Source organism: Mustela erminea, chromosome 5, assembly GCF_009829155.1.
Source record: "Mustela erminea isolate mMusErm1 chromosome 5, mMusErm1.Pri, whole genome shotgun sequence".
Classification (NCBI taxonomy): Eukaryota; Metazoa; Chordata; class Mammalia; order Carnivora; family Mustelidae; genus Mustela; species Mustela erminea.
Window position 1 is genome coordinate 106,034,674 of NC_045618.1, and position 15,092 is coordinate 106,049,765.

The 15,092-nt window shown below is 39.0% G+C and overlaps 1 protein-coding gene across 1 annotated transcript in view; it reads left to right on the forward strand.

Moving 5' to 3' along the window:
* Positions 1-1,114: 1,114 nt before the first annotated feature.
* Positions 1,115-15,092, forward strand: part of ACTR10 (actin related protein 10) — a 35,620-nt gene continuing 21,642 nt past the window's right edge. The window contains exons 1-7 of the mRNA XM_032344322.1: positions 1,115-1,421; positions 3,940-4,012; positions 6,848-6,930; positions 7,759-7,867; positions 10,636-10,743; positions 13,320-13,387; positions 13,649-13,728. Coding sequence (XP_032200213.1) covers positions 1,345-1,421; positions 3,940-4,012; positions 6,848-6,930; positions 7,759-7,867; positions 10,636-10,743; positions 13,320-13,387; positions 13,649-13,728 — 598 coding nt within the window. The 5' untranslated portion in view covers positions 1,115-1,344. The remainder of the gene's footprint in view (positions 1,422-3,939; positions 4,013-6,847; positions 6,931-7,758; positions 7,868-10,635; positions 10,744-13,319; positions 13,388-13,648; positions 13,729-15,092) is intronic.

Below are 15,092 nucleotides of genomic sequence, written 5' to 3' on the forward strand. Positions count from 1 at the left end.
TTATAGTACTCTGTTATGGCATCCCTAGGCAACTAAGACAGTTGGTGAACAGTCATGGAAAACATAGGACGGGTGATAACACTTCCTAGTTTCAAAATTGTTTCATAATATAATCTCAATTGATCCTCACAAATACCTTGTGAAGTAGCAGTGAAGTTGACAGAAAAGAAGACGGATAAGCAGAAGTACTAGAAACTTGACAGAAGGTGGCAGAAGAAACAGAATTGGAACCTGAGGGAAGGGTCCGATTCATTCTAGCCCTGTTAAGCAAAACGCTTCATCCTTTTTCACTCTTTTTGAAGCTCCGTTCTTTATCACAATTCCAACTTCATCCTCTTATTTCAGGCAATTTGCTCTCAGGAAGATCACTGATCAGTAAATTCTAGTGATTACATTGTCTAACCTCTTGCATTGTACAGCCTTAACTCTTACTATGATAAGACTTTATCCACCTAAGTAATGAACACATAGTGCGGATGAACAGATCATTCCTCTTCCTATAGTTTTCCAGACAAGGCAGCAACTAACCCCACTAACTCCCATTTCCATGGGCAACTTCAGCAGAAGAAAAGTAAAGCAGTGAAATGATAAACTTGTAAACAGTCCATGTTACATAATTCCGATTGTGTGCCCATACTGGCACAGATTGATTTACTTTTCTCGGATTACACAGGTCCTCGGTTTTAGAGTCAACGGAAACCCCTGGTTCCATGTTCCCTCCTTAAAACACCCTCTCTGTTCCTCCATAGATAGAAAAGATTCGTAGTAGACACCACTTTCAGTGCTTTCTTTTGGATTAAAATTAAAACTTTCAGCGAAATGGCCGCCAAAAATAAGTTACTTAATCTCTCTGAGCTTCAGTTTGTACAGGTAAGAAACTAATACTTATTATCAGTATTTCCTGTGAAGCATAAACGATAGGCAAAACACCTGGCACGAAAAATTTCGCTCCAAAACTACACACAACAGTCTCCACAGCTCTCTGTGAAGCCTCCGCCCCCGGCGCTATGTGGGGGCGTGGCCAGGGGAAGGACCCGGTTAGCTCCGCCCCACTCGGGGCGTCCGGCGCGCCTGATCGCTTCCGCCCTTTATTTCTCCGCACCCTAATCAACGGCCGCCTGTGTCTCTTCTTCATTAGTACCGGAGACGGGAACTACTGCGAGGATTTTCCTCCAACGTGGAGAGAGGCAGAGCCTGGGACAGCCCGGGCCCGGCACGCCCGGGCCACTCGAGGTCCCCGCCTTCACCACGCCCGAGAGCTGACCTCCCGTCCCCGCCCCTCCAAGAGCAGAAGCTTGTGGGGGCCGCGTCCGAGCGCCCCTTTTTACCGTGGTCTTCACTACCATGCCGCTGTATGAAGGCCTCGGGAGCGGCGGGGAGAAAACGGCAGTCGTGATAGACCTGGGAGAGGCTTTTACCAAGTGAGTGGCGACGGCGATGACTGCGGTCGTCCTGGGGGGGGGGGGGGTGGTCGAGGCCCGGCCCGGGTTCTCTTCCCAGGCTCATCTCCAGTTTTTCCTCCAGCACCTCCGCAAATTACGGCTTTTATTTATTTTCAACGTGGGCTATGCGAATCCCGGGGATACGGCTCTGATTCGTGGAGAGGCCCAAGAGGCTTCGGGAGAATGGTTTTCAACGTCGCCCCAGATCGAACGGACCCTTTGCTGTCATCCATGCAGGCGATGACAGCGATGGCTTAGACCCCTATCCTGGGCTTGTTTGCTTAGGAAGGTAGCAGCCGAACTGTAACGTAAACATTTATTAAATGGGACGTCTGTTGGTACTAGAAATTCAGATGTAAGGCCATTGCTCCCCAAGAGTAGGAAGTCCATTTAGACGGAACACATGAACAAAGAGGTGCAGCCCTGTAGGTAAGACTCGAGATCCTTTGGTGCCCCCGGCCCCGAATTCTTAGATTAGGAAATTTGACATGTTTTAAAAGGCAACTTGTAAACACTAGAGTAGCGTTTTTCAATCTTTTCGATGGCATAGATCCCTTTGACGACCGAAAGAAAGCCACAGATAACACAAACCTTAAAATAATTTGCACACAGTTTCAGAGGTTGGCAGACGATCACAGTGGTCCTTGGACTTCAGGTTGTGAACCATTGTACTGGGCTTAAGAGCAAAGTAACTTGCAGAATTGCCTCTTACATAGATATTTGAAATAGAAACATCTGAAAAAATTATAGGTATCTGAATATTACTTAGTATGTAATAAGGTATTTGATAATTATTTGTTGAATAAGTTGTCAAAACTGCCATATTTAAGTATTGGGCCTCAGGTATTCCAGAATTGGATTGATCAAAGTCTCATTAGTCCTTAACATTCTCTGACTGTTCTGTGTAAGATCCTCCCTTATTTATGTTTTCTTATTTTAGATGCTTATTTTTTTTTTAAAGATTTTATTTATTTGACAGAGAGAGATCACAAGTAGGCAGAGAGGCAGGCAGAGAGAGAGAGAGGAGGAAGCAGGCTACCTGCTAAGCAGAGAGCCCGATGTGGGACTCTATCCCAGGACCCTGAGATCATGACCTGAGCCGAAGGCAGCGGCTTAATCCACTGAGCCACCCAGGCGCCCCTTAGATGCTTATTTTAATAGCATAATAAATACTTTGAGACTGACACCTAGAGATAAATACTCTAGTTATGAAGAAATGAGAAGCAGAAAGTTACCATACAGGAAAATGATTATTGACAAATCAAAAGGAGGGTGAGAATATGAACTTATGAAGTAAAAGAAAGAAATTGATGACAACCATTGGGTTGCGTCTGGGAAATTTGAGGAGCATTGGTGCAAGTAAACACTGAGATGTGACTAGAGCTATTTGGACGTAGGAGAGCAGTACTGGAAACTAGGCAAGACAAGAAGAGATCATATGAAGGCTAAACTTACATGGTGATCATTTTTAGCAGCATTTTTAGGAGTATTGTTTTACTAATATGAAACATGTGCAAATACCTAAATACTCAGGTGAATTATTTCTTTAAAGATAAAATATGCAGTTTTTAAAATAACAATGAAGGGGCACCTGGGTGGCTCAGTGGGTTAAAGCCTCTGCCTTCAGCTCAGGTCATGATCTCAGGTCCTGGGATCGAGTCCTACATCGGGTTCCCTACTGAGCGGGGAGCCTGCTTCCTTCTCTTTCTCTGCCTGCCTCTCTGCCTACTTGTGATCTCTGTCTGTCAAATAAATAAATAAAATCTTAAAAAAAAATAAAATAACAATAAAAACTATAATAATATGGGCAGAAGCTTATTGTATGAAGTTCATGATGTATGGACAGTGCGATTATGTCAGATATGCAGAGTGTAAAAAACTAGACCAAAAGGAAACCCATAAACATGGAAATTAATATTAGAGTGATGGAGTTATGAGTTACTCATGAATTATATAAATGAAGTCATATAATGTAGTCAAATAATCCAGGGTTGTAGAGATGTGTTGCCCAAAATTCAGGTATAATTTAAAACTGGGGGACTCCTGGGTGGCTCAGTTGGGAAAGTGTCTGCCTTTGGTTCAGGTCAGGATTGAGTCTTGCATCGGGCTCCTTGCTCAACAGGTAGCCAGCCTACGTCTCCCTCTGCTTGCTGTTCCCCCTACTTTTGTGCACATGCTCTTTCTCTTTCTCTGACAAATTAATAAGTAAAATCTTAAAAAAAAAAAAAAAACTGAAAAAAAGTACATGCTGATCTGGTTTAATATGCTGGTTTATTTCAGTATCACTAATTTGAAACAATTCTTTTAGCTGTGATACACAGTTATGAATAAAGATGGCTTTAATTTTTTTCTGTTTCTTTGTCCCTTTGAATACATCAGAGATGTTGGTTTTGTGACCACGGCTTTGAAACAAATGCAGAAAAACTTGTATCTATGACAAATACATAGAAAGAATGTTATAATAACTTGAATGTTTCAATTTTCTATTTATTTGCAGGTGTGGTTTTGCTGGAGAAACTGGTCCAAGATGCATAATTCCTAGTGTGATTAAAAAAGCTGGCCTACCTAAGGTAATTAAAGATTAAATAACAATTTAGCAAATAAAATGCTGTACTATACTATAAAATATTTTTTAATGCGACTTCAAGTAAGATTGATTAAAGCAGCTAATGTGACAGATCAGGAATTGTAGAATAGTAGAAAGAATAATTTTGCATGCCATAAAATTCATAAAATAAAATACAGATGCTTCTGCCATAACTTAATATTTGTAGTCCTAAAAAACCTCCCTTCAGTCACAAATAGAAGTAGGCTTATGGTGGGGCAAACCATATAAAACCCGTGTAATTTTGTAATTATAGCACTAACAAAAGCAGTAACTGATCCTTCAGGAAAAAACTGGAATAGCTTTGGTTTGCAACTGAGAGTGGCTGGAGGCTCTCTTCGTGATAATAAAAATAAAATGGAGTAATAGATTGAAAATGTTGGTCTGTGGGTGCTGAGCCAGTGCAGGTGGAGGTGAGTTCTGAGCCAGTGGGGCTGTTAGGTGGAACCAAGAGGAAATGCAGCCCAATAAATAGTCATGAAAGGGTCTGCTTTAGGAAGGGAGCCCCTGCTACAGAAGACCATTCAAGTGTTTGAAGATTTTATTTAATTATTTGAGAGAGAGAGTGAGAGAGCACGCGCGTGCCTATGCACCAGCAGGGAGAGAAGCAGAGGGAAGGGAAGGAGAAGCAGCCTCCCCACTGAGCATAGAGCCCTGTGTGGGGGACCCTGGGATCATGACTTGAGCCAAAGGCAGACACTTAGGGGACTGAGCCACTGAGGTGCCTGCCCCTCATTTAAGTTTTTGAAAAATAGATCTGAAAGGATGCCTACCTGTGTGGCCACTGAGTTGATGACTTTATTTTTCTTGATGAAAGGTATAACTCTGCTATCATTTCAGCTCCTCTTGTCTCACATGAACTAATACAGATTTCACATTATGTAGATATTATCCCCTTATTTGCAACGGAAATGTGATACTTGATTTTATAAAAGTGCATATTGTAGCAGAATAGATTAGTATACATCAGTTCATACTTGGTATTGGGATGCATCTTTAAGAGCAAATGAAATATGTTGATTGACAAATCTTTTTAATTATGCCTGATAAGGGAATCATTTTATTGATTTCAAAATTTTCCAGGAGCACCTGGCTGGCACAGTTGGAAGAGCATGCAACTCTTGATCTCAGGGTCATGAGTTTAAGCCCCACATTGGGTTTAGAGATAACTTAAATAAAATTTTTAAAAAAATGAAAATAGGGTGGGACACCTGGGTAGCTCTGTCAGTTGAGTGGCTGTCTCTTGATCTCAGCTCAGGTCTTGATTTTAGAGTCATGAGTTCAAGCCCCATGTTGGACTCCATGCTGGGCAGGGGGCCCACTTGAAGGAAGGAAGGAACGAACAAATGAATAAATGAAATACAAAGATACAATTTTTTTTCTGCAGATCCTTAGATAAGCTAGAAATACAGTAGATAGTTGTGGTGTGGTATTCAAAAATGTGATGGAACTTCCTGTCTATTCACTTTTCATGTTCTTTAATTAAGGTTAATGTGATACTTGATAAATTTCTAGATAGATTCCTAACTGGACTTAGAACTTTAACATTCTCATTACCACTTTTCTTTCTTTCTTTTTTTTTTTTTAAGATTTTATTTATTTGACACAGAGAAATCACAAGTAGGCAGAGAGGCAGGCAGAGAGAGAGAGAGGAGGAAGCAGGCTCCCCGCGGAGCAGAGAGCCCGACATGGGGCTCAATCCCAGGACCCTGGGATCATGACCTGAGCCGAAGGCAGAGGCTTTAACCCACTGAGCCACCCAGGCGCCCCGTCATTACCACTTTTCTTAGTGCTTTCAGCATTTATACTCATCTTGAAGAGAAAAATGTATGTGAAGATTAATCTCTACAATCCGCCATATGTGGTTTGGAACCTTCTTTATTTTTTTTTATTTTTTTTTTTTTTAAAGATTTTACCCATTTATTTGACAGACAGAGATCAGAAGTAGGCAGAGAGAGAGAGAGGAGGAAGCAGGCTCTCCGCGGAGCGGACAGCCCGATGCGGGGCTCGATCCCAGGACCCTGGGATCATGACCTGAGCCGAAGGCAGAGGCTTTAACCCACTGAGCCACCCAGGCGCCCCTGGAACCTTCTTTAAAATCATGAAATTGGCTTAGCTAATGATCTTTCCATTAGAAGAGTAACAAAGAGAGGTCTGCCAATGATGCATTAGAGTACTTACAGCGTTCTGAGCATCATATGTAAAGTTATTGTTCTGTATTGGTGTTGACTTAGCATTCATGATTGGGTAGTGTTTGTTTATACTGATTTTACCGCATGTTTATGAGCATGTACTTGGTGCCTGGTACTGTCAGCTGAAGGAAGATATATCATAAGCAACCAGAAACACTTCTTGCACCTTAAGAGTATGTAGTCTAATGGGAAGGTAGACATTTTACAAGTAATTAAGTAAAGTAATCTTATAAGAGGGTAAGTGTCATTGCTTTGGGAGTGACTTACAAGGACTAGACCAAGTCTGGAGTGTTTGAGGAAGCTTTTGGTACTTTTTAATCTGTGAATTTGATCAGTCCTGCCAAAATGGTAAGTCCAGATGGAAGAAGAATGTAAATGAGCATAGTTCTCTACTTGTTGACCCATACTTTTATGCCTGCAAACCAAAAAGTTCTGTCATCTTAGCCAATTCTTAAAGGTTCCTAATTTAAGTGATTAATTTATATTTAATGTTTGCATTTATTCTCAATAAAAATTACTTTTTATTTATTACCAGAAAATGCAGTAGTATAGTAGATAATCATATTTTATTTCATTATACATTAATAAATAATTTTAATTTTTTATAGCCTATCAAAGTTGTTCAATATAATATCAATACAGAGGAATTGTATTCCTACCTAAAAGAATTCATCCACATACTGTATTTCAGGTAAGATGCAGTTGTGTTTGTTTTTTTTTTTTTCTCCCAGCTTTTGTGATTACGTTTTCCTAATGCCGGTCATAGTAATATTTGGTTGTGTTATATCGGATACAAAAAAAAGTGGACTTCTGCTGCATTATCACTTGCTTATTTTCAACCTTTTCCAAAATGTATTTGAAGACTAGATAATTGGCAAGCATGGGGAAATAACTGAAAACAAATTAAATGTTCATTAATAATGGCAGTAGATAATTAAATTATTATATATCCATATAGTGAAACATTTTACAGCCATTAAAAAAGTTCTATATCATGTAGTAATGCAAAAGGTGTCTTATTGTATTGATAATTGAAAAAAGCAAGTTTTAGAACATCTATGGAATAAACACTTCTGTTAAAATACATTCATATACATGGACAGTAATGACATTATGCAAACTGCTATAAGTGATAGTTTCTGGGTAGTAGAAGTGTAAGGTATTTGTACTTTCCAAGTTATAAACTTCTGTTACATTTGGAGTTTTTTGAGAATATATTACTTTCGTAGCCTAAAGAAAAAATCTTTTTATTGCTCAAGTGTTCATCATACTAGGCTATAGCTTTTGTTTCCTGAGATAAATGAAGTAATAGATGTAAAAATCCTGACACAGTACGTGGCACGTAGTAAGAGTTCAGGAATGTTACTTTACCCAGGTAATAAAATGAAGATGTCTTTTTGTCATAAAACATCTTGAGCTAATATAATATAGTTTCTCTATTCTTAACAAAATTGCATTATGTGCCAAAATAAATATCAACTTTTATTTACTTTCATAAATAAAAACTGTCACTTTCCAGGCATCTGTTGGTGAATCCTAGAGACCGCCGAGTTGTGGTTATCGAGTCGGTACTATGTCCTTCCCACTTCAGAGAGACACTCACTCGGGTTCTTTTCAAATATTTTGAGGTACCTGTTTTTTATGTTGTTGTTTTTTATAAGTACTAAAGTTTAAACTAAAAGGTCCTCATTTGGGCCCCTGGGTGCTCAGTAGGCTAAGTGTCTTCCTTTGGCTTAGGTCATGATCCCCAGGGTTCTGGGATCCAGTCCCACATTGGACTCCCTACTCAGTGGAGAGTCTGCTTCTCTGTCTGTGTCTGTGTCCCTCCCCCCTGCTCATGCTCGCTCACTCTCTCTTCCTGCCCCTACTCTCTGTCAAATAAATAAATAAATATTTTTGAGAAAGGTTAATTTATTTTAATTTCCTTCATTATATATATTACACAGTGCATTTGAGAAACCAGATGAGAATAAACTCAAGCCATTTTATTTTATTATTTTTTTTTTAAGATTTTTTTTAATGATTTTGTATATTTATTTATTTGTCAGAGAGAGAGAGAGAGAGAAAGCACAAGGAGGCAGAGGCAGAGAGAGAAGCAGGCTCCCTGCTGAGCAAGGAACCCCACATGGGACTTGATCCCAGGATCCTGGGATCATGACCTGAGCTGAAGGCAGCGGCTTAACCGACTGAGCCACCCAGGTGTCCCTTTTTATAAGATTTTATTTTTATTTATTTGACAGACAGAGATCACAAGTAGGCAGAGAGGAAAGCAGAGAGAGAGGAGGAAGCGGGCTCCCCACTGAGCAGAGATCCCGATGTGGGCCTTGATCCCAGGACTCCGGGATCATGACCTGAGCCGAAGGCAGAGGCTTTAACCTTCTGAGCCACCCAGGCACCCCTATTTTATTATTTTATAAAGATTTTCTTTATTTATTTGACAGATCTCAAGTAGTTGAGAGGAAGGCAGAAAGAAAGAGAGGAGGAAGCAGACTCCCCGCTGAGCAGAGAGCCCAATTCGGAGCTTGATCCCAGGACCCTGGGACCATGACCTTAGTTGAAGGCAGAAGCTTTAACCCATTGAGCCACCCAGGCGCCCCAAACTCAAGCCATTTTAAACAAACCATTTGTTTTTGTTTCATGTGTAATCAGCATTTCATCCAATATGTAGATAACTGAAGATTTCTTACTGATATTTCTGTTATTTATTTATTTTAACATAGGTTTTTTTTAATGTTTGAGGACTTTTTAGAATTAAAAGGTATATTCTTGGGCACCTGGGTGGCTCAGTGGATTAAGCCGCTGCCTTCGGCTCAGGTCATGATCTCAGGTCCTGGGATCGAGTCCCACATCGGGCTCTCTGCTCGGCAGGGAGACTGCTTCCTCCTCTCTCTCTGCCTGCCTCTCTGCCTACTTGTGATCTCTCTCTGTCAAATAAATAAATAAAATCTTTAAAAAAAAAAAAAAAAGGTATATTCTTTGCTATTGAATTCATGATGTGTTTTTTTTTTTTCCCAGGACTTTCTAGTTTCCATTGTTTAGTTACACTGACTCTTATAAATTCTTGAGTTCCTTCATTTTAGGCTTTATTTTTTTTAATTTATTTTACTTTATTTATTTTTAAAGATTTTATTTATTTATTTGAAAGAGAGAGAGAGGGCAGTGAGTGTGAGCATGGGGAGGGGCAGAGGGACAAACCAACTCTCACAGAGTGTAGGGCTTGATCCCACGACCCTGAGATCATAACCTAAGCTGAAAGTCAGACAATTAACCGACTGAGCCACCCAGGTGCTCCCTCCATGCTTTTTTCAATGTCTTTGCAATGTCTTTGTCTTTTTCAATGTCTTTGTCTCCCCTGCCCTCTGACACAACCTTTAGTTAAGGGAAATTAGGGACATTTTATTTTGGCATTTCGTTATGAGGATTTTCATATTTTGATTGAATATTTATCTGATATTTGAGGTATCACCAGATGTGGCAAATTCTTGCTGAAAAATGTCACACAGAGTTAAGGCTTTTTATAGCTCTTCAGTTTAATTTTAACTGCTATATTATGTTTTAAAAATAGAGTTCATAGTATAAATTTTGCAAATAAAGATAATCAAGAATCTTTTAATTTTCATTTTTTTTTAAAGATTTTATTTATTTATTTGGCAAACAGAGATCACCAGTATTCAGAGAGGCAGGCAGAGGGGGAGGGAGAAGCAGGCTCCCTGCTGAGCAGAGAGCCTGGGGCTTGATCTCAGGACCCTGGGATCATGACCTGAGCTGAAGGCAGAGGCTTTAACCCACTGAGCCACCCAGGTGCCCCTTAATTTTCATTTTGATGGCAAAGACATGTCTTTATTTTTTTTTTTAGCATCTTTGAATTCATATTTCTGTACCTCTTTTAATTTTTCCCTCCAAAAGAGAGAGAATGGGGCACCTGGGTGGTTCAGTAGGATAAGCCATCTGTCTCCAGCTCAGGTCATGATCCCAGGGTACTGGGATTGAGCCCTACACCAGGGTCTCTGCTTGGTTGGAGGGAAGCCTGCTTCTCCATCTCCCTCTCCCTGCTGCTCCTCCTGCTTGTGCTCTCTCTCTTTCAAATAAATAAATAACATCTGAAACAAAAAAGAGAGAACAAAAATTAATAAAAATGTTTTCTAATTGTCATTTTGGAACAAAACAACTTAAGGGAATTTAAAGAGTGTTTTTATTGTATATTTCCATGATTGTGTAAATTCAGATAAATCAACAAACTAGTTCTTAGCACCATAAAATGGTTGAAAAGGTATCATAAATACAATGTTACTCTGAATTTTTTTCAAGTGTATTTGAAATATAAGGTAAACATCTTCAACTACTCAGACTTGTGGTTTTGTTGTTGTTATTGTTACTTGGCTTTATTGTTTTCTAGGTTCCATCTGTCCTGCTTGCTCCAAGTCATCTAATGGCTCTTCTGACGCTTGGGATAAACTCTGCCATGGTCCTGGATTGCGGATATAGGGAGAGCCTGGTGTTACCTGTATCTTTTTTTTTTTGTTAAGCAACTAATTTTTCAGTTTTTACTCTGCTTTAACATAATTAGGCTTATTAGAAGCAGTTTTCATGGAATGTAACTATTTGTGATTATCATGTACAAATATGAATTTGCATGTGGAAAAAATTCACAGAATTGTGAGACTTAAATTTTATAGAAATTACCATTGTCTTTTTTTAAAAAAAAGGTTTTTTTTGTTTGTTTTTTAAGATTTTATTTATTTATTTGAGAGAGTGAGAGAGAGCATGAGAGAGGAGAAGGTCAGAGGGAGAAACGGACTCCCCGTGGAGCATCGAGCCAATGCTGGACTCGATCCTGGAACTCTGGGATCATGGCCTGAGCTGAAGGCAATTGCTCAACCAACTGAGCCACCCAGGTGCCCAAGAAATTAGCATTATGTCTTGATCCTAGTACATACTCCAGGGGTCACACCTCATGAATATCATGTTCAGTTTTTAAGAGGAACATTAGTTAATTAGGATGTGTCATGGTATTTCTAAGAAAAGATCAGAGTAATTGGAAAAACTGAAATGAGAAAATTAAGAAAAATTAAAACATGAAACCTGCCTTCAAATGGCTGAAGGGCTTGCTGTGGAAAAGTGAGTACATTTTTTTCTTCTTTCTATTTGCAGAAGCTAACATGGAGCCCATAGGGCATAGGGTTTATGATGTTGGTTTTGGAATCAAATACACATGTAAGTGTAAATCTTGGCTGTGCTTCTTACTAGTTGTATAATATTAGTCAAGTAATCTCTATGGGCCTCAGTTCTCTTATCTGTGGAATGGGAATTAAAATAATTCCACCTTGGGCACCTGGGTGGCTCAGTGGGTTAAGCCTCTGCCTTCTGCTCAGGTCATGATCTCAGGGTCCTGGGATCGAGCCCCGCATCGGGCTCTCAGGGAGCCTGCTTCCCCCCTCTCTCTGCCTGCCTCTCTGCCTACTTATGATCTCTCTCTCTGTCAAATAAATAAAATCTTAAAAAAAGAAAAAAAATTCCACCTCATGGAGAGGGCCTTTTGTGACTTGAGTGAGACAATGTATGTAAAGTATTTAGCATATGACCTGGCATGTGATAACTTGCTCAATAGTGCTCTAGTTTTTATAACATTCACCACTGGAAGAACTTTCTACTAATTCAAGCTGTCCCAAGATGGAATTAGAGACTATACAGTGGTGCATTCCTTGTCATTAGAAGCATGTAAGCCAAAATGTTAACAGTGACATTGCTCCATTGAAAAGGACATTGTGGGGTGCCTGGGTGGCTCAGTGGGTTAAAGCCTCTGCCTTCGGCTCAGGTCATGATCCCAGGGTCCTGGGATCGAGTCCCACATTGGGCTCTCTGCTCAGTGGGGGGCCTGCTTCCTTCTCTTTCTCTCTCTGCCTGCCTCTCTGTCTACTTGTGATCTCTGTCTGTCAAAAAAAAAAAAAATTAAAAAACTTTAAAAGAAAAGGACATTGAAGTGCATAAATATACTCTTGGGCAGTTTTGAGATCTACATATGTATTTATTAGAAGAAGTACTTGGGGGAGTGAAGTCAAAAATTAGTAGCTCCTAAAGAACTAATATAGGTAAATAGTTTTTCAAAGATAGAGTATTTTGCGTTTGAATTTCCTCACAGCCATCAACTGAGCATCCGACTCTTGGTTTCAGCTCAGGCTGTCATCTCAGGGTTGTGAGATCCAGCTCCACCTTGGGCTCTGAGTTCAGAGGACGCCTAAAACTCTCTCTCCCTCTGCTCCTCCACACTTCAAATAAATAAACAAATCTTTAAAAAAATATATCTTGTAACAATCCTGCAACATAGGTGTTATTTTCCTTGTTATATAAATGAGAAGATCGAAAGTTGGGGTAAATGGTGACCCAGGGTCATATAAGCATATAGCCAAGATGTATAACCCATGTTTTTTTCCCAAAGCCAATGTTCTTACCAATATACTCTTTTATAAATATTGTACTTATAGACATCAGCAAGAACAATATGGAAAATAAGGTAGCAAATCCACAGTATAGTATTGTCCACTAGCCTCTCAGCTCTGTTTAATAGGAATACAAGAAGAGACATGTAATTTAAAATTTTCCTAAGAGCTATGTTCTTAAAAGTGCAAGTGAAAGATGAAGTTACTGTATTTTATTTAACCCAGTATATTCAAAATATTATCATTTCAACATAGAAGCTATATAAAAATTATAGTAAGATATTTTATGGATTTTTATATGTGTGTCTTCTAAATTTGGTATCAAGCTTGTTCTTACAGCACATCTCAATTCAGACTGGCCACATTTCACATTTCAAGTGCTCAGTAGCCACATATGGCCAGTAGTTACTTTATGAGACACCCTTGTTCTAACTAATGAAGTGTGTGTGTGTGTGTGTGTGTGTGTGTGTGAGTTTAACCTTCTTTGAAGAAGAATATGAAAAAAGACTGATTTTTCTGTTACTCTTTTAAAAATATGAAGAATTTGTTATCAAAGCTGACTTAATACTGCAGAAGGTGAGGAAAGTATCAAGGGAGCCATGTTTTATCTCCTCAAATAGTTATATCCTTGACTACCCTACAGATATATGAAGGAATCCCAGTACTAAATTGTTGGGGAGCACTCCCCCTAGGAGGAAAAGCTCTTCACAAGTAAGTATCTTGGAATTTAGCACATTGCTCCACCTGCACCACAAAAACATGTTAATTTTTTTTTACAGTGATCAATAGAACATAATCTGGACATTTAATGTTATTTAATCCATTCTCTATTAGCCTTGGATGTATTCATCTTTTAAGGATAAAACCACTTTTTAAAAAGCATTATAATGTATTATGTAGTAAAAGTATTAAATAAGAGAAGGATATCAAGGGCAATATTTTAATTCCAGTAATTTTTTTTTTAAATTTCAGGGAGTTGGAAACTCAACTACTGGAGCAATGTACTGTTGACACAGGTGCTGCTAAAGAACAGAGCCTTCCCTCTGTGATGGGTAAAACTATTTTAAACTATTTAAGAGTGGTTTATATTCCCTTGTCATTCTTCAATGCATTTGTTTTTTACCCCGTTATGTAGTTACTCTCTTTTCCCTCATGTCACTGATGTCATTGCTCCAATTATAATATCATTATTGACCTCTGAATTCCCAAATCCAGTCGTTTAATTTTGGTCATCCTTTCTAGAACTTTTGACATTGCAGATTATCATATACTTTTGATACAATCTCTTCTTGACTTTCAGGACTCTTCCTTTTGTGATGTTTTTGTTTTCTCTTCTGATAATCCCGTAGGCATCTGTTTTTTATGTTTTCTTCCCCCTGGCTTTTTAAAAGTGTTCTCATCTATTTTTATAACTTTCAGCTACATCAGTATGCAGTTGATTTTCAAATGTATCATTGGGCCTGACCCTTCTGATCTTGATATTCATATTTCCAACTGATTATTAGATGTAAACTAAGCATATTTAGGTATCTCACACTTAAGACCTTCAAAAAGTGAATACATTATCTCTTTCTCCAAATACATTTCAACAAATTGTTCTCAGATAAAGATATCTTCCTTATCTCCCATTTTATTTTATTTTATTTTTTTAAAGATTTTATTTATTTATTTGTCAGAAAGAGAGAGAGAAAGCACACAAGCAGGCAGAGAGGCAGGCAGAGGCAGAGAGAGAGGCAGGCTCCCTGCTGAGCAAGGAGTCCTCTGCGGGACTCATCCCAGGACCCTGGGATCATGACCTGAGCCGAAGGCAGCGACCCAACCCACTGAGCCACCCAGGCGTCCCGCTTATCTCCCATTTTAGAAAACGAGTTAAAAATCTTCAGTTCTCCCTCAAAAATCTCTTAAATTTCATCTCTTTTTCTTTGTTATCTATACTACTGAACATCTGAAAACAAAGACATAAACTAGACCCTTGTTATTTCTTGCTTGGATTATTGTAGGAGACTCTGGACTGAGTCATTCTATTTCATACTGTTGCCAGAAATAACTTACACAATGCAAGTCTGATTACACCACTCTTTAGCTTAAGGATTTTTGCTGGCTCAGCAGCTTAAAATCCAAATATTTGTTTGATATATATGTTTCTTCCCAATCTTTTTTTTCTACCTCTTAACCCTAAACTACGCATCTTAACCCTGTGTACCTCATTTTAGCTACAATAAATTTGATATTGTCTTCTAGGCTCTACTAGTCCTCCCACAACCCTGAGCCTTTATTTATTCTATTTCTTTACCTGGGATGTTGGGTTTTTGACCTCTGTGTGACTCAGCTGGAATGTCATTTTATTACAAAGCCTTCCTCATTTCATCTGAGGAGAATACATTTCTCCCCTCTCTGTTAAGTCCTCCATAGTATT